Source organism: Leuciscus leuciscus (assembly GCF_965113295.1).
Source record: "Leuciscus leuciscus genome assembly, chromosome: 3".
Classification (NCBI taxonomy): Eukaryota; Metazoa; Chordata; class Actinopteri; order Cypriniformes; family Leuciscidae; genus Leuciscus; species Leuciscus leuciscus.
In genome coordinates, this window is record NC_138727.1 from 3,456,074 (window position 1) to 3,478,796 (window position 22,723).

At 37.1% G+C, this 22,723-nt stretch overlaps 1 protein-coding gene and 2 long non-coding RNA genes across 7 annotated transcripts in view; 1 reads left to right on the top strand and 2 right to left on the bottom strand.

The window, feature by feature from the left end:
* Positions 1 to 12,531, bottom strand: part of LOC309494567 — a 49,486-nt gene extending 36,955 nt beyond the window's left edge. Inside the window, exon 1 of the long non-coding RNA XR_014204369.1 lies at positions 11,900 to 12,531. This is a non-coding gene — a long non-coding RNA (uncharacterized lncRNA). The remainder of the gene's footprint in view (positions 1 to 11,899) is intronic.
* The window catches only part of farp1 (FERM, RhoGEF (ARHGEF) and pleckstrin domain protein 1 (chondrocyte-derived)), an 88,746-nt gene that overhangs the window by 37,878 nt on the left and 28,145 nt on the right, over positions 1 to 22,723 (top strand). For 3 of the 4 annotated variants that reach the window (XM_082163767.1, XM_082163769.1, XM_082163770.1), the window contains exons 3-12: positions 13,466 to 13,570; positions 13,696 to 13,738; positions 13,829 to 13,907; positions 16,889 to 16,986; positions 18,686 to 18,800; positions 19,249 to 19,396; positions 19,574 to 19,669; positions 21,181 to 21,347; positions 21,612 to 21,680; positions 22,389 to 22,464. In XM_082163767.1, the coding sequence (XP_082019893.1) occupies positions 13,466 to 13,570; positions 13,696 to 13,738; positions 13,829 to 13,907; positions 16,889 to 16,986; positions 18,686 to 18,800; positions 19,249 to 19,396; positions 19,574 to 19,669; positions 21,181 to 21,347; positions 21,612 to 21,680; positions 22,389 to 22,464 (996 nt within the window). The remainder of the gene's footprint in view (positions 1 to 13,465; positions 13,571 to 13,695; positions 13,739 to 13,828; positions 13,908 to 16,888; positions 16,987 to 18,685; positions 18,801 to 19,248; positions 19,397 to 19,573; positions 19,670 to 21,180; positions 21,348 to 21,611; positions 21,681 to 22,388; positions 22,465 to 22,723) is intronic. The other variant, XM_082163768.1, reaches the window with a different exon arrangement.
* On the bottom strand, positions 588 to 8,535 carry LOC309495183. 2 transcript variants are annotated; one of them, XR_014204581.1, is made up of 2 exons: positions 4,399 to 8,535; positions 588 to 3,340 (listed from the first exon to the last, which is right to left on the bottom strand). It is a non-coding gene; the product is annotated as an uncharacterized lncRNA (long non-coding RNA). The 2 variants fall into 2 exon arrangements; XR_014204582.1 differs by lacking the exon at positions 4,399 to 8,535 and adding an exon at positions 3,590 to 4,386.

A 22,723-nucleotide genomic window follows, 5' to 3' on the forward strand; every position in this document is an offset into this window, starting at 1 on the left:
CTTTAATACATAAATAAATGCATCTGTAAATATAGTAGTGAGAGTACATTTCACTAGTTTAAAAAATATACATAAAGAAAATGTTTTGCATAAAGAAAATTAAGCCTATAGTTAATATTTTATTGATATGTATCATTGCAGAACATTGGAGCTGGAGAACAGCTTGCAAACCTTTATTAGATAGCAACTTGTTTTTGCCACTTTAAAAAAAAAAAAAAAAAAAAAAAAAAAAAGTTTTAATGAGATTTTCAGGAAATGAAAGTGTGCAGGTGTTTATGTGAGATTATAGCAATACATATTTGAGGAAATTTTTTTTAATAATGGCAAAAAAAAAGAAAAAAAAAAGCATAATGGTGCATATTTGCCCAGTGATTAGGGGGTTGAATTATGATTTTAATATCTCCTCTGAATTTATTGAAGATCAGTCAGTGAGATATATGGCCATAAAATGAGCTTTAATTTCCTTCTCCTCAGATGCCGTCTGCTGTTGAATATCCAATTACTCTTGGAATCTGCTGTTGAGTTCCTCTTTTCCAGCTCCAGGTCTAATGTCAGGCTCCACACAGATGCACTAACACGGTTTTGCAGTCTCATATGCGCTTGGATATTTTATAATGAGCCCAAGTTCCTTGTAGTTTTCCCATCAGAAATGGTTGGGATAGTAACTGGATTTGTGGAGCTGCAGGTTAAGAAGTTAAACCTAATCCCTGTCGGTCTTTGCTGTTAGCAGAGGTCACGTTTCTCCACGTTTCTCCACATTTAGGGAATGTGCTGGACCAGAAGGCTGATTTACAGTCTTGATTTGCAGTCAGTTGTAAGTAAATCACAAACATCATCAACATACCAAAACTGACCTTTGATTGGTTTCTTCTCATTAAACCTTCATGCTGGTTTTGAAATGGACTCTAAAACCTTTCCTTGGGTCGGTCATGACCTGCAGCTCACCCCGGAGAACAGATGTGTCCCTGCAGCTGCGTGAAATATGAACAATTATTACTGTGGAATGAATGTAGAACATGTTCGCATAATGGAAGATCTGATATTTCCAGTGCAGTTGTTTTCTTTTTAGATTTAGTTTAAGTTTTAGTCATTTTATTGTGTGCATTTAGTCATTTATATTAACCTATTTTAATTTGAATAATTTTAGTACAATACTAAAATTAATAATAATTAATTTAATAATTAATTTAATAATTTTACTTCAATTTATGCCATGAAAACATTTAAAAAAAATTAAGTTTAGGTTTTCCATTTATTTTGTATATATTTATATCATATTAATATTACATATTGATATTACAAAATATTTATATATTTAAATTCAGATTTATTTTAATCACCAAACAACTTTTAAAAAAAATAGTTTTAGTTGACAATAATGACACTGGGCCTTATTCTTCCTTTCTATATCATATTATATCTATATAATATTATATTATAATATACATAATATTTATATATTTAAATTCAGCTTTATTTTAATCACCAATTTATTTTATTTTTATTTTTTTTTAAATAGTTTTAGTTCACAATAATGCCACTGGGCCTTATTCTTCCTTTCTAGATTCAATTCTATACACAACGTGTGTGTTGTTGCCATCTTGGTGTAAATTAATGTAAAAAGTTGACAACAATGTGACCAGAATCTAAAACCAGTAAGTTTCTGAATGGCTAAAAGTAATACACTATATCATGCTTACGTTATTAACAAACAACAAAACCAAAAATGGTATTAATCGATACTTAGACAATAATGCAAGGAAATATGATTTATTCTTTCAGTTTAAGTTGTTTTGGGGGCTTTTACCCATATTAAATGTAATATTTAATCATTAAAAAGCAGTGATGATATCAACATTTTTGGACCCCATTTACCGCCAAAATATATTTTTATCTTCTTAAATTCATAGAGTTTTGAACGACATAAACAATGACAGAATCTTCCAACTATCAGTTTAACTGAAACGAGACTAGAAATGCCATTGAAAGACATATTTTGCGCTGCGTCGATGGTTCCTCCTTCCTTATTTGATAATGTTGAGGCCATAATGTGGTATTTCTCATGGGGCTTTTGCGTGTCTAATCCACTATCTCCACTTTAGTTGAGAGCGTGACTTGCAGTGTTTTTCATTAGTTTTCATTAGTACCCGACATGATTAACATAACCTCGGAGACTCTGTGACGTGAGCTGCATTTAAATGACCTGACCGTGGCTTTTAATAACGGCTGGGCTTAAAATCGAATCACACACCGCTCATCCATATACACACTGTGGCAGACTGTGACGGGTTTGTCAGATCGTATTAGGGGATTCCTCGTTATCCTGGAACCAAAACTGTGTTTCACAGTTGGATTAATAGTAGACTAATTGTGCTCGAGCTGAGAAAGTATATCTTGATATTTTCGTCCTTCTGCGAGTTGTGAATTTGGCTTTATCACAGGTGTTTTGTGTCATTATACTTGCTTTCCTATAGTTTGACATTTTCATTCTGCCTCATTTACCACAGTTCACTCAGTCAAAGTGGGGGAAATATTGACCGGTATAATTTTCTTCGCTGACGTGGAGTAAAGCTCAGATGTTTATGTTGGATTTCAGTAATAGTGTTTGTCTGGTCATTTGCTCGACACTAATATGAATGTCCGGATAAACAGTTTCATGTGCATTTTCTTGGTGATTCCACACAGACTAATATATGCAACATAATTTCCTAGCAACAATATAGCAATAGACAAACAACCATTCCGAGCACTTCAACAGCTGCATAGCAACCCCTTAGCAACCCCTTAGCAACCACACATAATATCTTAGCAACCTGCCTGGGTAACAACCATTCAGAACACCTTGCCAGCTGCATTTTAACATCCTTGCAACCACCCACAATCCCTAGCAACTACTCAGAACACATAGCAACCACACAGCAACAGACTAACAACCATTCCAAACACCTTAGCAGCCGCATAGCAACACCTTAGCAACCACTCAGAACATCTTAGCAACCACATTAACACAGCTAATAGTCATTCAGAACACCATAGCAGCCACATATCAAAAATGTTGCAACTATTCAGAACACCTTGGCAACCTCATAGCAAGCTGGCTAACAACCATTTTGCAACTGTATTTCAATATTCTTGCAACCACCCACACTCCCTACTCCCTAGCAACCACTCAAGCACACCAACCACAATGGCAATGGACTAACAAACACTCACCACTCAGATTGCATTAGAAGTCACATAGTAACACCCTGGTTATCTAGCAACCACATTGCAACAGATTAACAACCATTCCAAACACCTCAGCAACATGCATAGCAACACCTTAGCAACCCCCAGAACACTTTATCAACTGCATAGCAACACCTGGCATCCAAACAACATCCTAGCAACCACACAGCTACAGACTAACAATCATTCAAAACACCTCAGCAACCACATAGCAACACCTTCGCAACCCCTAGAACACTTTATCAACTGCATAGCAAGTCCTGGCATCCAAACAACATCCTAGCAACCACATAGCAACAGACTAACAACTATTCAGAACACCTCAGCAACCACATAGCAACACCTTAGCAACCCCTAGAACACTTTAGCAACTGCATAGCGACACCTGGCATCCAAACAACATTCTAACAACCGTTCTGAACATCTCAGCAACCACATAGCAACACCTTAGCAACCCCCAGAACACTTCATCAACTGCATAGCGAGTCCTGGCATCCAAACAACATCCTAGCAACCACATAGCAACAGACTAACAACTATTCAGAACACCTCAGCAACCACATAGCAACACCTTAGCAACCCCTAGAACACTTTATCAACTGCATAGCGAGTCCTGGCATCCAAACAACATCCTAGCAACCACATAGCAACAGACTAACAACTATTCAGAACACCTCAGCAACCACATAGCAACACCTTAGCAACCCCTAGAACACTTTAGCAACTGCATAGCGACACCTGGCATCCAAACAACATTCTAACAACCGTTCTGAACATCTCAGCAACCACATAGCAACACCTTAGCAACCCCCAGAACACTTTATCAACTGCATAGCGAGTCCTGGCATCCAAAAAACATCCTAGCAACCACATAGCAACAGACTAACAACTATTCAGAACACCTCAGCAACCACATAGCAACACCTTAGCAACCCCTAGAACACTTTAGCAACTGCATAGCGACACCTGGCATCCAAACAACATTCTAACAACCGTTCTGAACATCTCAGCAACCACATAGCAACACCTTAGCAACCCACAGAACACTTTATCAACTGCATAGCGAGTCCTGGCATCCAAACAACATCCTAGCAACCACATAGCAACAGACTAACAACTATTCAGAACACCTCAGCAACCACATAACAACACCTTAGCAACCCCTAGAACACTTTATCAGCTGCATAGCAACACCTGGCATCCAAACAACATCCTAGAAACCACGTAGCTGATTAACAACTGCTCTGGACACTTAAGCAACTGTCCAGAACCTCCTAGCAACTACGTAGCAACAGGCTAACAGCCACTCAGAACATCGTAGGACATCATGGCCAAACTTCCAGTTCTTCTGAAAATCGAGTTATTTTATATGTATTCCAATGTATTATGACATTGTTGCAATGTCAGGCTTGTTTTTCACGAAACTTTCAGTAGTTTCCTCATTTCTTGCATCACCGATCACAAGATTGAGTGTTTTTCTCCTCTTGTGAGCGAGCAGCAGTTGTCAAATCTTGTGCATCCCGTTAGATGTGAGGAATGGTGAAATAAAAGAGCCCCGCGGGAGAAAAGCTCTTTCAGCGGCGGATGAATGGATCATTGTTGTGTCGTCGCTGCGAGCTCAGCCGGGTCCGTATGTTCCTGCTGGTCGGATCTGCAGAAAGAGCTTCAGTGAGGGACAGCTTGTCCTTCCTCCACAGGGACACACTTGAAGAGGTGGCAGATATTTGGGTGATATCTGAAAGCTGATGAATGCAGCTCAGTCAGAGACTCATGATGGTCCTTTTCGTTTTACATCGATACTTTTTCATTCAGATAGTTTTCCAGTCTTTATCATCTGTGCACAAGTTTTTTGCTTTGCATATTTCTCTGCAAAACGTGGAATTGCTTTGCTGAGTAGTAAAGACTGATTGGCCGATTTCATTTTCAGTTATTAGATATTTAACTCTTTCCCTGCCATTGATGGAATTTTCCAGCTTTCCGTGTTTTCCCTGTTATATGGTAGGGGGCGCTATTGCACATCTTCTGAAAGAGTAGAGAAGCTCCGGATCAAAACACGTGCCAAAAATGAGCAGAAACAAGTGATAAAAAGCATTGCTTATGCATGTTGTAGTCTTTAATAAAAATTATTTGACTTATGTTCAAAATGCTGCTTTTTTTTATATATTTTTTTTTACTTACCCACATTCAAGTGTTGATAAAAAAAGAATGCATGAAGCTATAATAAAACTTTTTTTGTTTGTTTGTTTAAAAGTAGAGGCTCTGTTCTTTCTTTCGATATATTGCATGTTCAGATTAGCCTGGTAATACCAAACTCTGCTAGTTCGCTTTGCGTCGTAGACAGAGTCTGGAAGGGCATAATTGAAAAGCGTTTTCTTTCTCGCGGGTGGGCGCTTGTCTGAAGTTTAAAATCATTGGTTACCCGTAAGCAGGGCCAGCGCTAGCTATAGGCAGAGCAGGCGATTGCCTAGGGCCTCGGGCTTTGAGGAGGGGCCTCCATAACCGTAACATCCTTATATAGTCCACCAGTGAAGACGGCCAGAAATACCAGCCTCATTGTTCATTGGATATTGTTGTATTGTCACTCATCTGCAGTTAAACCAATTAATGTTTCCGTTTCAAAGCGGGTGCCGGCTTCTGAAAGTTTGTGTAACGAACGCATCAGGTGCTGCGAAGCAAAAGCCTAAATAGGCACGCAAAGAAGCACAGCTCGTAATGCAGGTGTGTGAGTTGTCGTCATCTATTTTGGAGTGATTGCAATGTATTCTAAATATGAACCTGTACTGTAGATCAGCGTAATTTCTGGAAAAATCATTCACCGCTTTATTACGAGTTTAAAAGAGCGCGAGCGTCATTAACGTGTCCAGACGCGACGCTTTGAATTTGCGCGTACAATGAATAACATCGCGTCGGGAGCTGACTATTTTTAACGTTTTTGAAAGAAGTTTTTTATTATGCTCTACAAGCCTGCATTTATTTGATCAAAAATACAGAAAAAAACAGGAATATTCAGCGAGGATGTGTTAAATATAAAAAATGATAGTGAAGACTTTTTTAAAACAACTGTTTAATAATCAAAAAATCCTGAAAAAAAGTATCACAGGTTATAAAATATATATTAAGCACCATTTCTAATATTTGATAATAAATCAGAATATTATAGTTTTCTGAAGGATCACGTGACACTAAATTCAACTTTGCATCACAGAAATATATTTTAAAGTATAGTAAAATAGAAAACCGTTATTTTAAATTAATAATATTTCACTTATTATTTATTTATTATTATTTTATCACTTATCATATTATTTTTCTGTATTTTTGATCAAATAAATCCAGGCTTGATGAGCATAAGAGAATTCTTTCAAAAACATTAAAAATAGTAATGAGTCCAAACTTATGTACTGTGTAAGTAAAAATAAACTAAATTTAAAATTAAATGTATAAATAAAAAGGTTAGGAATCATATTTGTTTCAAGTGTTTTTTATTGGAGGTGGGGGGCCTCCAACATGAATTTTGCCTAGGGCCTCCTAATGTCTAGAACCGGCCCTGCCCGTAAGCCAATCACATAAAGTTTGGTTATGGCGTGTGTTATGCGCAGGCTCAGCTGCATCTAACTTCCACTGTTAACACATGTATGATGCGAAAACAAAACCATTGCGCGAAATACCGGAGTGAACATGGCTGTGAGCGGCTTTTGCAGATTATGTGAAGTAAATCTACGCATCCACGGTACAATCAGCGTCTACGTCACGGCTCTCAGCCCGCCCTCTGTTCGTTGATTGGCCGGCTGTTTTCAGGCCGGAGGAAAACTGTGAGATGGGTCACTATCTCAGACTGAGTACAGAAGCGAACTTGAGCGGAAGTACGAAGTCTGAAGTAGTCAGGCTATGTTCAGATATTCATGCAACAAAATATTCTGTGGGCCATTACAGTTTTGCAAAAATGATAAAAAATGCTAGAGGTGGCTGGCAACTACTTCTTCTTCTTCTTCTTCTTTTTTTTTTTATTGCTGGCGGGAAAAGAGTTCATTTGCATGCTCATTTCCCGTATTTACATCCAGATTTCCTTTGCTGCTGTCATCTTACACTCATGTAATGTTACATTTAAAATAAATGTGATTTTTTTCTTCTTTTTTTTTTTCTTCTTCTTCTTATATTGTAAATCTTCATGTTTCCAATGTGCCTTTTTCATTGTTCGAGTGCCGGCACACATTTACGTGTGTTTTTTGTTTTTATTCTTAGACTGTAAATGAATTAGTCCACAATATATTCACCTTTTAAACCACTTGAAGACTGTAAAAGACTTAGCATCAAGAACTTAAATTCTGTATGCGATACTCCATGCTTTGATCTTTAAGCTTTTAATGCGAATCCAGCCACATGCGTGTTCATTCATTGGTTATTTTAAGTGTAGTGAATACGACTTATTTATTGAATAATATTCAGTAAGATTTGGCATGTGGTCTGTTGCTCATGACCTCTGAACATCTGATGGACTTCAAACACAGTGAACTATGAAGCTCCTTCATTGTTTTGACTGTCTTTGAAATGATGAACACAATCCGGAATTAAATGCGATCAATCCTTCGGTGAATATTTCCCCGAGTGAATGAATCTGCGTGCCCTTTCTGCAAGTTCCCATCGTGAATCCTGATCCATTGTCAGGCTGTTGCTGTAGTGGGATCTCAAGCTGACTGGAATGTCAATGAGAGCGTGTCTGACTCCCGCTGACTGCAATCCTGTGCTGCCAAGATTAATGGCTGGATTACATTTTATGTTCATTTGGAGCCTTATTTTGTTTCTTGAGGAAGACGTCATTTACATTTTCCGCGAGTTTCCATTATGCTTTTTTCTTTGTTGGACTGCCGGCACACATTTACTTCTGTTTATTTGGAGACTTTATCTGAAATAGTCCACAATCATTTTAAACGATGACTTATGACTTAAAGGTAGCCTGGATGCCAGCCGAACTTAAGTTCGGTCTGGACTTGATCCGTTGTGGAGCAACTATGCTTGAGCCAGAGCTGTTCGGACCAATCAAATTGTCAGGGCGGGCTTATACGATGATTGACAGATGATCAACAGTAGCGTACTCATCCACGTCACCAACGAGCACTTGGGTTGAATTCGTTTACAACAAAGATGCCGCCATCGCTTCTGTTATAGAAGATATCGACAACGCATTCATTTTAAAAGAGGACCGGAGAACCGCGATCGAGGCATTTGTCGATCGGAAAGATGTTTTTGCCGTCCTTCCTACGGGATTCGGCAGAAGTTTAGTTTATCAGCTGGCCCAGATGGTCGCTAAGAGGATGGGGCGCAATGAAAACCATTGTGGTTTCTCTGTTGCTCTGATTGGTTGTAGGTCTATCCAATTGAGTTCAGAGGCATTTTCTCTCCTGGTTCGGCTGAAACGCCCCATAATCACAGCCCAGTGGAGCAGTATCAGACTCACATTCTGACTAGAATCTGAGTATGACGACGTCAGGCTAACTTAAAGGGTTTAGTTCACCCAAAAATGAAAATTCTGTCAGTAATTACTCTCCCTCATGTTGTTCCAACCTCGTAAGACTTTCGTTCATCTTCAGAACACAAAATAAGATATTTGTGATGAAATCTGAGAGCTGTCTCACCTCTTCATAGGCTTCTCTGTAATTGATATCTTACGCAGCATCACACGCATCACACACATGACCAGCGCCGGCCAATAGTGAGCCTCCGTTGTGACGTACAACCCAGAAGCGCTGCGCTGTTACACTACGTCAACTCACTCAGAGGCCATAAACATTGTCTTTACTAACTTTCTGGGCCAGCAACTTTTGATCCAATAGAAGCCTATGGAGGAGTGAGCCAGCTCTCAGATTTCATCAAAAATATTTGTGCGTCTTCAAAACAATAGCATCCAGTTGTGTTGTACTATAAATACCGTATTGACCAGCTGTTGAAACGCAGGGAATTTCCAAGCGTCCGAGAGTCGGTTAGTCTGATAACGTCTTCAGTTTTAATTGCATTGCAGCAGAAGAACAGCGTGGCTCTGAACTGTGGGATAGAAACATCTGGATCCAATGAAAGCAACACGTGGAAGCCCAGAAAGGGCGAGCTACTGTACCGCATCCACTGGGGCCCGTCCAGTCACGCTCCGAAAAGATGATACGTTTTTCAATTTTTGTGTGTCGTTTCCCAAACAAACAGCGAGAGTGTTTGTATCACTTTAAGTATTGCTTTAGTGTTAGTGATCTGCACCAAGCTTTCGTGATTTTGTTGTTAGCTTTACCGTCTTGACGCATACTTCTGCAACCACAGACAAATGGCTCACGTTGCAGGCATGTCTGGATTTATTTATGGCTGGCTGCTATTTCCCACATTTTACAATAGAGTGGGATTAGGACGCGTCCGGACTGGAACAGCTGTCTGGGTCTAAATTAGGATTCATCACCTAAAAATGACACGTCAGCGATTAATTAAAAGGTCGTTTTGTTTCCTATCGACTGAAAGCACTGAATGCGTCCTGTGTGTTTGGCACAAAGGTGTTTGTGTTGAAAGTCGATGGATGTTTCGGCTCTTGATCCGCCCAAGTCCTTATCTGAGCTTGTGTTTCAGAGCAAACACATCATGCCGGGCTGAGATCTCTCGGCTCGCATGACATCAGCTGTTTACGCTGGGGGTCAGATTCCCAGCGACCCCTGTGTGACCTGGTCCGTGCCGGCGGTGGCTCGGTGTGTTGGTTTGGCATGTCTCCCGGCCCCCCTTCAGCTCGAGGGCTCTTCTGCTCGGACCGTGTGGAAACAGCTGGCGCCCGGTGGGATGTAGACTGAGGAGGAAGACGCTCTTGTGAAATATCTCTGAGATGTTTCAACGTTTCATATTTGCTCGCAAATTTGCAACCTTCCTCACTTAAATCTTCTTTATGAATAGAAATGAAATAGAATTTTTGTATCAATGTATAAGTCATTTGCTCAATTTAATGCATCCTTGCTTAATACAAGTGTTCATTTCTTTAAGTCCCCCTGTAGTCAGTAATTTGATCTCATATCTGATCACCAAAATTACATACTTAAGCGTTTCTTCAATTGAAAAAAAATTCTTCATGCCTTAAAATAGCTTGAATGTAACTCTACACCCTCGCCTCATTTAGTATACGTGGTTCTGTCTTTAACAAATCTTTAAAAATCTCCATTTTATTCCATTTGTCAAACATTAGAGTTTCATGTTGTGATGCCAAACTTAACAAAATAAATACAAATGTTTTTAGTGTTTTATTTTGGAGAAGATATCCTCAGTGAACCTCTCAGATGTTTCGCATGAAATTATATTTGGTTGTGTTGCAACTTTTTACAATCGTCACATTTAAATCTATTTTTATTTTATGTTCCTTTTTAAACTGCTATTTTGCCTTATTTTATGTGGTTCCTGCCATGAAACAGATTCAGTTCAGCTGTCAAAACGTTCCTAGACATCAAATGTCCATGGAAACTTACTGTATTAATGCCGCCTTCATGTCCTGCGGGATATTAGTTCCTTGTGAGTTTGGATGTTTCGTGATTTTAAGAAATGTAATGTCTTGCAAACGTGCAACAGAAGTGAAAAGCAGCAGATGCAAAGTGTTGAATATATTTTATCATGGACTTGAATTCAAGTGCTGGGACTGGGAATGATGGGAAACGTGCACACTTTAAACACTAATCTTGTTAATATGATCATTTTGACATGATTTGCTCTATTTCTGACCTCTATGATCATCTGTTATCACACATGGAAACTGCAGCATAGCATGCACTAAATATCCCATCCAAACACGCTTTCATGTCGTCCTGAGAGACTATTATTCACGGGGAGTGGTTTGCCTGGCGTTTCTGTAAACACGCATACAGCGAGGAGCGCAGATATATCGGCTCATTTGTCCTCCGTAATGGAAATGCTCCATATATTAACTGAACGAATGCTAACCTCAGCTCGTCCTCCGTGTGTTTCTGGACGTTTTGCTTGGCTGGATGAAGATGAGGTGATGAAGTCCAGAGAAGTTTTAAAGCGCGGTGTGTGTGAGGGAAGCAGTGTGTGTGTGTTTGCTCAGGTTCGGTGAGGTTTATCACGGTCACTGTTGAAGAATCAGACCTACAGCAGTTCTGCACATCTGAAGTGCTTCACGGATGCCTTGAAATGAAGGAAATGTCTGAGCTGTTGAGTTTTAAATACAAAAAGGTTCAATTTGTGATGCTTTTTTGTTCATTCTAGTGATTCAGTAATTTTTTTTTTGTTTATAATGAATCTAAACACATCCCTAGTTTTCCCACTGTGAATCCTGTATGGAAATTCCCATTAGGATCCTTTAGGTTGCAAATGAAAGCAGAAATGTGACCCTGGATCACATAACCAGTCATAAGTCGCACGGGTATATTTGTGGCAATAGCCAACAATACATTGTATGGGTTAAAATGATCGATATGTCTTTCATGCCAAAAATCATTAGGATATTAAGTAAAGATCATGTTCCATGAGGATATTTTGTAAATTTCCTACCGTAAATATATAAAACATTTATTTTTGTGAGTGAATGCTACAGAAGAGGATTAGGGCGAAGCAATAATAAAAAAATCTCGAGATTAAAGTCATTATAATGCAAAATTAAACTCATTAAATTTCGAGAATAGTCGTTGTGTTTCGAGAAAAAAACTCGTTAAAATTCGAGAAAAAAGTTGAAATAATCGTGAGAATAAACTCATTAAATTTCGAGAATAAAGTCGTTGTGTTTCGAGAAAAAAAGTCGAAATGAAATGTAGAGAATAACGCGGATCAGTGTTCATTGCATAGCCTACTGATAGAGGACATGGCAGAGCTGGATCACTTAGTCAAGCTATATTTTAGACTTTCTTTCAGTAACAAAGAATTATTATTCTCTACGTTTCATTTCGACTTTTTTTCTCGAAACACAACGACTTTATGCTCAATTTAATGAGTTTATTCTCAAGATTGTATTTCGACTTTTTTCTCGAATTTTAACGAGTTTTTTCTCGAAACACAACGACTTTATTCTCGAAATTTAACGAGTTTTTTCTCGAAACACAACGACTTTATTCTCGAAATTTAACGAGTTTTTTCTCAAGATTGTATTTCGACTTTTTTTGTCGAAATTTAAAGAGTTTAATTTCGCATTATAATGACTTTAATCTCGAGATGGTTTTATTTTTTTATTATTGCTTGGCCCTAATCCTCTTCTGTAGAATGCTGCACAATCGAACATAAATGAACAACTTTAAAGGAGATTTTCTCAATGTTTAGATTTTTTTGCACCCTCAGATTCCAGATTAACAAACCACACATCAATGGAAAGCTTATTTATTCAGCTTTCAGATTATGTATAAATCGCAATTTCAAAAAATTGACCCATGTGACTGGTTTTGTGGTCCAGGGTCACAAATTTCATGCTGTGGTCGGTTCTTTATTATTGTTCTTGACTGGTAATGGTGATGGCGGTCAGTGTGTGGAGTAATAATAATAATAATAATACGATTTACTTATATAGCGCCTTTCCAGGGCTCAAGGACGCTTTACAATGAACAAGCAACAATAATGGCAATGGACAATGATAACAAACAAAACAACAGTAGGTAGATGAGAGTAAAAGTACAGTAAAGGCGCATTATGCACACAACGACATGTAAATACAACTTAACAATAGTGACATTCAGAAAATAAGTGAGTTTAAGTGAGTCAGAAACAGTATTAACACAACAGAGTGATCGGGGGAGAGATTTCCACACTGAATGTGTGTGTGTTTTCATGCCTGACGGGACTGTAATGTCAGCTGGGCCACACATGTGTGTGTGTTTGTGTCGTCTGGCCTAGTTTTAACAGTGAGGTCAGGGGTCACGTGCATCAAGCGTCTTGTTAAAACTGTTGTGAAATCGCCAATGGCCAGTTAGGAGTGTTTGTTTGCCAATGCTTGCTTGAATGACGATCTCTTGTTGGTGTTGTCTTTAGTGTTTGCCGACACCGTTTACTGTAATTATAAGTCTTTCATTCCCGCCGCTGCGTAAATATAGAAACCGAGGAGGATGACGTCGAAGCCGGGAATGAAAGTGCTTTCGCAAGCTATTTTACCAGTGAAACGAGATATTCATTTGGACTTTAAACACGATTCCACGTTAAAATAGATGTTTTTGTGCGTTTACACAGGTGCATGTTCATCTGGTTCATGTCTAACACGCTTCATAAGTGATTTTCTTCTCTGTCTCAACAGCAACGAGCTCCAGGGAAGGCGCTGTTTGACATGGTTTGTGCTCATATGAATCTCGTCGAGGGCGATTACTTTGGCTTGGAGTTCCTGGACCAGCGTAAAATGACCGTGAGAAACATTTCTAACTCTGATTTCAATGTGTGAAAGATTATTGTAAATGTAAATGCATAAAACTGAATGCCTAACAAACGGTCTCATTTGAGATGTTTTGTGTGGTTTGATTCATGCATCAGGTGTGGCTGGATCTGCTGAAGCCGATTCTGAAGCAAATCAGACGTATGTATTTCTGATATGAATATTGAACGTGACTACCAGACGACACGATCTGACCGCACGTCTACATGCATCATGTTTCTCTGTCTGCAGGACCCAAGAACATCATCCTGAGATTCGTGGTGAAGTTCTTCCCTCCGGATCACACGCAGCTTTTAGAAGAGCTGACCAGGTATGATCTGTGTTGTTCATTTAAAGCGCTTGAGATAACCAATTCAATGATTGTAACCAGTTATCATACTTGGATAATTGAATATTCAACATAATATTCTTTAAAATAAATATTATATATAAGTACATATCTATAAAATTATATTCTTTGAAACTATATATATTTTAATATATATATATATTGTTTATCTCTTACTTTTTTTATTTCTATCTATCTATCTATCTATCTATCTATCTATCTATATATATATATATATATATATATATATTTATCTATTTATTTATTTATTTTAAATGTAAAAAATATTATATATAAGTACATATCTATAAAATTATATTCTTTGAAACTATATATTTTTATATATATATATATATATATAATGTTTATCTTTTACTTTTTTATTTTCATTCATTCATTCATTCATTCATTTTAAATGTAAAAAATATTATATATAAGTACATATCTATAAAATTATATTCTTTGAAACTATATACACACAATATTTTAATATATAGAACGTTTATCTTTTACTTTTTTTATTATTATATATATGTGTGTGTGTGTGTGTGTGTGTGTGTGTGTGTGTGTGTGTGCTTTTAAAGAATATAATTCAAACATGACTTATCCAATCAGAATTTTATGTCAAGACCTTTGTTAGTTTTCCTGTGTTGGGTAATATGATACAATGTGAGACTTATTTTTATAAATTTCATGAATTCGGGTCATTAATCATTGTTGTTGTTTTTTAAAGATACAATGTATCATCCCGTGAGTTGTCCATATCGTCTAATAAAAAATGATAAATATTGCAGGCCATTCTCAGTTTGCATTTCGATAAACAAATGTTCAGTACATGAATGTTGGAGAGATTGACTGAGTTTGGTTGTAATGTGGCCTCAATCGCTCAGTAATATAAATATAATGCATCTGATGTAGAAAAGTGAAAGTCTGTTAAACCAGGCACTGCCTGTAACGTCCATAACTGATGACTTACTGATGGCCAAACTGCATGTTAATATTCTGCGGCTGATTGTGTCGACACGCTCTTGCCTGACAAGCGTAATGGATTTTACAACACTTCACAGACAGAATGACTTGTGGCACATTTCCCCGCCGGCTATAGAAAGTCAGGCATCAGTCAAGAGAACAATTGGTGCCGTGAGAGAGAGAGTCTGGGGCAGAATGAGCGCTGTGTTCGGGTCTCCCGGGATTCCTGGAGTCTCTGTGGATCGACACGCTGTTCTGGACGGACACTCGGGAGCTGTTGGCAACACACAAAGAGTTTCTTATTTTCCTGAGATGGCTGCGTATTATATTACCGCCAAACCTGAAACCTTCGTCCAAGGACATTTATGCCTTTGCAAAACACTTCAAGCTGTAAAAATCGCTTTGATGGATTACGTAAACACAGCTGATATCATACCACTATATATGGGAAATCAGTTTGAAGAACTAGTGGTTCATTTGAAAACTGAAGATTATGTGTATTTGGATATTATACTATTTATTAATATTTTGAAATGGCTTTTATTTTAATATTTTTTTATTTTAATGTTTTAGTAATTGTATGTTCCTCTGTCTTTTTTATATTTTTATATATTTTTTAATATTTTAAAAAAAATCTGTATATAGTTTTTGTATTTTTAGCACTTTAACTTCAACTTATTTCAGGTAAATTGCCAAAGCAACATTTCTATTTTTTTATTTTATTTAATAAGTATATTATTTCAGCTTAATTTCTATTATAGCTAAAGAAATTAATATAGCACGTTAATATTATTATTATTATTATAGATACTGATATTATACATGCATGCCGTCAAATCGATTAATCGATATTAATCTTATCTAATATCGTTTGTAAATATATAATATATGTGTGTGTGTGTGTATATATACAGTATGAATACATACATACTCACACTCTCACACACACACACACACACACACACACACACACACACACACACACACACACTTACAAACATATTTACAAACTTTTATGTTAGATGCGATTACTCACGATTAATCGATTTGAAAGCACTAAATATAACATAATTAAAATAAAAACATATAATTTCTTTCTGACACAAAGAAATAGTTGATAGTTATTTTAAGTAAAATATTATATTACGTTGATATTATTTTTATAGCAGATACTGATATTATACATACATGCTGTCAGATCTATTAATCTTATCTAATATTGTTTGTAAATATATACTATGTGTTTGTGTATAAATACAGTATGAATACATGCATGCACACACACACACACACACACACACACACACACACACACACACACACACACACACACACACACACACACACACACACACACACACACATATTTACAAACTTTTATGTTAGATGCGATTACTCACGATTAATCGATTTGACAGCACTAAACATAACATAATTAATGTGTGTCTTTCTGACACATAAAAATAGTTGATAGTTATTTTAAGTAAAATATTGTCAAGGCAAGTACAAAAATATAGACAATGGTCCGACTGGACCTGCAGAACATATCCTCACTGTTGAGCCGAGTCCTGTCCTGAATAATGATTGTGTTGTGTTTCAGTAAATGTGTTTGGCAGACGCACAATAACAGATGGACATACTGAGAGAGAAACACTGCCAAACTCAATTAGAACGTCTCTTTATAGTTCACGGCTGCACTTAGCGTCATGAGAAGATGCTATTAAAGCGTGACTGAAGTGAGGCTAACCTTCAAACACAAGGACTTCTCTTTGCTGTTTCATGAAAAAACTGAAAATATTGATTTTTATGAATGATTTTACCCAAAATACCTTGTTACCTTGATAACTTCCAACTCAAGTATGTAATTGTTGCACGCATTAAATTGCCTGTAATTCAGTCAATAAGTGTCTGTCGCTGTCCTGAAACCTTTCCATTGATTGACTGTCTGTCATTCTGCTTCAGAGCTGTAATGATGTCCTTCTCTCTGTCGACAGGTATCTTTTCGCCTTGCAGATCAAGCATGACCTGGCTTGTGGACGTCTGACCTGTAATGAAAGCAGCGCCGCCCTGCTGGTGGCTCATATAGTGCAGTGTAAGACCTTTTACAGCACTAAGGGTGTAAAGATTTACTCTGACAAAGATTCAATCTGATTATGATGCTTTATGGAATACAATGCATGGTTTAATTTGTGCATCTAAAAGTAATTAGAAAGCTAGATTTGGTCGATAGTTGACTAAAAGTAGGTCAGTAATTGTATTTTGAAAAAGAAAGAAATGCATACTTCATTGCATACTATTATAGTAATTATATTATAGTAATAGATGCATTGGAGTTTCATTATTAGGTCGATATGGTCATCTTGCACTTTCATCGGATTCAATTTGATGATTTTAGCACGATCCATACAGTCAAACGCGATCATTCACACAGGGAGCTGAAAATAGGTAAAAAATAGTGTTTGGACAATGCACAATACATTAGGTATTATTATAATAATGATCATATAGTGTTATTACATCTCTACCACAGAGCTGTATGTTTTTTTTTTTTAAGTGCATTAATCTTGTCTTAGACTTTGCACTGCCAAGCTGATCCTCCAGCAGAATTTCTGATAGTTTATGTAAATGACAGCGCTGTCATCGGGTGGACGGATCAGATTTTTTTGTGTAGTCGCTCATGCAAAACCGTGTTCCGATCATGTCAAACAAGCTTCTCTTCCACATCACATAATCACAGACCGGTTAGTTGCTATGGAAACCACTGTTGAGCATAAATATGGACTAGAGTCGCATCAAGAGGCAGACCAAAAACCCACACATTTAAACCAATTATTTATCAAAAATAAAAAATAAAATAAAAAGCATAAATAAATGTAAAGATATATCTGATATATCTTTATGTATGTAATAATAAAGATATATCTGATATATAAATATATATAATATATGAAATAATTTCATATATTAAAATATTTCGTTTTAAATTAACCTTTTTTTTAAACTATATTAAAACTCTGTTACATATAGACCGGCATTAACATTATATATATTGTATATAACATTGTTGTATGTGTATGTGTATATGTATATGTATATGTATGTATATATGTATGCATGTAAGTATGTCTGTACTGTATGTGTATATGTATGTATGCTGCATGCATGCATGCGTGTGTGTGTGTGTGTGTGTGTGTGTGTGTGTGTGTGTGTGTGTGTGTGTGTGTGTGTGTGTGTGTGTGTGTGTGTGTGTGTGTGTGTGTGTGTGTGTGTGTGTGTGTGTGTGTGTGTGTGTGTGTGTGTGTGTGTGTGTGTGTGTGTGTGTGTGTGTGTGTGTGTGTGTGTGTGTGTGTGTGTGTGTGTGAATGCATGTATGTATGCTGCATGCATGCATGCATGCATACATGCATACATACATGCATACATGCATACATGCATGCATACATGCATACATGCATGCATACATACATGCATACACACAATGCATACATACATACATATATACATGCATACATACAGTACAGACATGCATACATACATACATACATACATGCATAAACACATGCATACGTACATACATACATACAGTACAGACATACTTACATGCATACATATATACAGGCATACATACAGTACATACATACATACATACATACAGTACATACATGCATATGTGTGTGTATATTTCTTACACTGTACACACACATATTTATGTGTATGTACAGTATGTATGCATTTGTGTGACATATATAAAAAGATGCATATTAAAATCGTCTCTGTTACTATGGTTACAGCTGAGATTGGAGACTTTGACGAGGTACAATGTAAACAACATCTACTCAACAACAAGTACATTCCAGAGCAGGACACACTGATGGACAAGATCGGTGAATACCATCGGAAACACGTGTGAGTGTGAAGTCACGACTCAAAGTGAAGTCAAACCAGTTATTTGGTTTAAAGGATGTTTAATGCAATATGGTCCATCTGTACGCAAAGATAACATCAGCATTAAATGATCAGTGTGCTGTTTATTGCCACTTATGAAGGAACAAAATTCCCTCTTTTTATGTCTTTGCTGATTAAACAGACATTCAGGGAGTTGGTAATTGTGTACAATTTGTGGATTGCTTTGACATTTAAAGTTCATCCCACCTTCAATTTAGGAAGTGGAGCATACTGTGATATTTATCAGTGAGCAGGTTTCATCAGCAATTATAAGAAATTATAAACGTTCTGTTCCTGGACACTGATTCTTAAATGATGTACAGAGTGTTGAGGTCGTAATTAAGCTTATTTATCTTTTTGCACAAAAAAAAAAAGAGACTTAATTTTGTACGATTTAACCATTTCGCAGCGGCCAGACACCAGCTGAATCGGACTACCAGCTTCTGGAGATTGCACGAAGACTTGAGATGTACGGAGTGCGTCTTCACCCCGCGAAAGATCGAGAGGGAACGAAGCTCAGCCTCGCCGTGGCTCATTCTGGTGTGCTGGTTTTTCAAGTAAGTTAACATGCAATTTAAAGTTTCACCCATTGTAGCTTTACGAGATGAGCACTGAGGATTATCCTGGTTTTTATTTTATTATCCTAACTCATTTTTGCTTTTATTGAAGCTTTCTTGTTGTCTTAAACTCTCACTGAATGCACTTTTATATCCTTTTTTATATGACTTCTAAAGGGACACACCAAAATAAATGCTTTCAACTGGTCTAAAGTCCGCAAGCTGAGCTTCAAGAGGAAGCGCTTTCTCATAAAACTGCGACCTGACTTAAATGTAAGTGCTCTTTTTTTATTTTATTTTTATTATTTTATAGCAGCATCCGAATGTCTCAACTCAAAGCTATGTCTTTACCTGAGCCATAGATTCATAAATAACTTTTAGTACTTGCATAAATAATTTTCTTTCCATTTACCATCTAATATGTGACCCTGGACCACAAAACCAGACACATGGGTCATTTAAAAAAAAATGAGATTCATGCATCACATGAAACCGAATGCATACGTTTTCTATTGATGTATGGTTTGTTAGGATATGGCAATATTTGGCCGAGATACAATTATTTAAAAAATCTGGAATCTGAGAGTACAAAAAAATCTAAACATTGAGAAAATCTCCTTGAAAGTTGTCCATTTATGTTCACGATTGTGCAGCATTCACTCACAAAAATAAATGTTTTATATATTTACAGTAGGAAATGTACAAAATATCTTCATGGAACATGATCTTTACTTAAAGGATTAGTTCACTTCACTCACCCCGATGTCATCCAAGATTTCCATGTCTTTTGTTTCTTCAGTCGAAAAGAAATTAAGGTTTTTGAGGAAAACATTCCAGGATTTTTCTACACAGAATGGACTTCAATGGCAACCAAATATACCAATGTTCAAAGAAGGTTCAAATGTCCGTCTCAATGCAGCTTCAATGTCTCGACACGATCCCAGTCGAGAAATAACGGTCTTATCTAGCGAAACGATCTGTCATTTTCAAAAAAAATAAATATATATAATAACTTTTTAACCACAAATGCTCGTCTTGTACCATCTCTGAGATGCCACGCCTTGCGTCATCACGTTGGAAAGGTCACGCGTCACGTCATCTATCTAAGTTATTTGTCTGTGTACTCCAGTTCAGAAAGGTAGGGAAGGGTGAAAAATATCATCTCATTTTCTCCTCCAACTTCAAAATCGTCCGACATCTTTGTTTTAATCTATTATTATTTTAAAAAAATTTGTGACCTTTCCAACGTGATGATGTAATACATGGCGCATCTCAGAGATGGTACAAGACGGGCATTTGTGGTTAAAATGTTGTTGTTTTTTTTTTTTTTGAAAATGACCGATCGTTTCGCTAGATAATACCGTTATTTCTCGACTGGGATCGTGCCGAGACTTTGAAGCTGCACTGAGACGGACATTTGAACCTTCTTTGAACATTGGTATAGTTGGTTGCCATTGAAGTCCATTCTGTGTAGAAAAATCCTGGAATGTTTTCCTCAAAAACCTTAATATCTTTTCGACTGAAGAAAGAAAGACATGGATATCTTGGATGACATCAGGGTGAGTAAATTATCAGTAAATTTTTTTTGAAAGTGAACTAATCCTTTAATATCCTAATGATTTTTGGCATAAAAGAAAAATCGATAATTTTGACCCATACAATGTATTGTTGGCTATTGCCACAAATATACCCGTGCGACTTATGACTGGTTTTGTGATCCAGGGTCACATATATAGTTTTACTAGGACAAATAAGACAGAATGTTCCGTCTCTGTTCTCTAAAGCAGAGTAACTGTCAGGATACTCTGGAGTTCATGATGGGAAGCAGGGACTGCTGCAAGGTGTTTTGGAAGATTTGTGTGGAGTACCATGCCTTTTTCCGCCTGTACGAAGAACCCAAACCCAAGCCCAAACCGGTTTTGTTCACCAGGGGTTCCTCCTTCAGGTTCAGGTAACAAATAGTGCAGATACATTTACTCAAATGGTGTCTCATGCAGTTCAGCACATCATCAGAAATTAACTGTACCGTTAAGGTACATTTCAGAGACATATTTTACCTCAGTAACTACTTTCCCTGGTTCAGCGTATATTCTGCATGGGTTTATTGGCTAAATAATAGAGTCCAAGAAGGTCTCAGTTCTTGCCAGATGGTTAATGTTTTGACATTGCTTTGTTTTTGAACCTGTCTGTCATTTGTCATGTTTTGTCTCATCAGTGGCCGCACACAAAGGCAGGTGATTGATTATGTAAAGGACTCAGAATTCAAAAAGGTTCCATTTGAAAGGTGAGATTTCTCTGTTGACCTTTTGTCTAAATGTCACTACCTTTCTGCTGCATTTCATTTTTTTCTCCAAAAGTCAACACGCCAATGAGAAAGACAAAGTATGAGTGCAGTTATCTATTTCCCAAGAACCTTTATTGAGATAAATCAAATTATGCATTCATAAACAACACGCCTCATTTACACGTACATTTTTTCAATATGATTCATCCAAATTCAATTCGAGCCACATAAATATGTCTCCAATTAGCATTTTCACCAGGTGTACTATCAGACAGGCTATTCATAGAGACTTGAGGAATGCTTCTTTTGACTAGTAACCATTAAGCCACCCAGAACGACCTTGCAAAATACCCTAAAAACGACCTAGCAATGCTCTAGTAGCCATCTACACACACCCTAAAAATCATCCACAGCATCCTAGAAACCACCTGGCAACACCCTAGAACCCACTTAGCAATGCCTTAGCAACCACCTACATCATGCAGCATCAAGGTTTTTTAGCACTAGATGAAAAATCTAGTAATTGTTGCCTAGCAGTATCATTGTAGTCAATGCGCAGTAGTCAAGGTCTTTTCATTATCGTACAGTAATGCAATCAGCCAACATCCATGAAGTAGCTGAGAGGATATAGGGCCACTGTTTTGACCCTTCTGAGGAGATCCCCTTGGAAAAACTCCTTGCTGATTGTTTCCAATCTTCCATCCTCAGAAAACATAGTAAAGTCCAGTTCAACAGTGATCATTCTCCATTCCCACCAAGGCTGTGTGCTGAGGGTCAAGTAGAGGTGAGTGTAATCTAGCTTAGTATATGAATGTATTAAAGTAACCCATATTATGCAAACTTAAAGTCAGCATCAAAATCAAACCCAATTACTTTCTTAACTCTTTCCCCGCCAGCGTTTTTTTAATTTATTTTTTATCATTTTCACACAAAAAAAGTTGTATGGCCCCCAGAATATTTGGCTGTATGAAAAGCTGAACATGCAATATATCAAAAGAAATAACAGACCCTCTGCTTTTAAACAAAAAACCCTGTTTTATTCT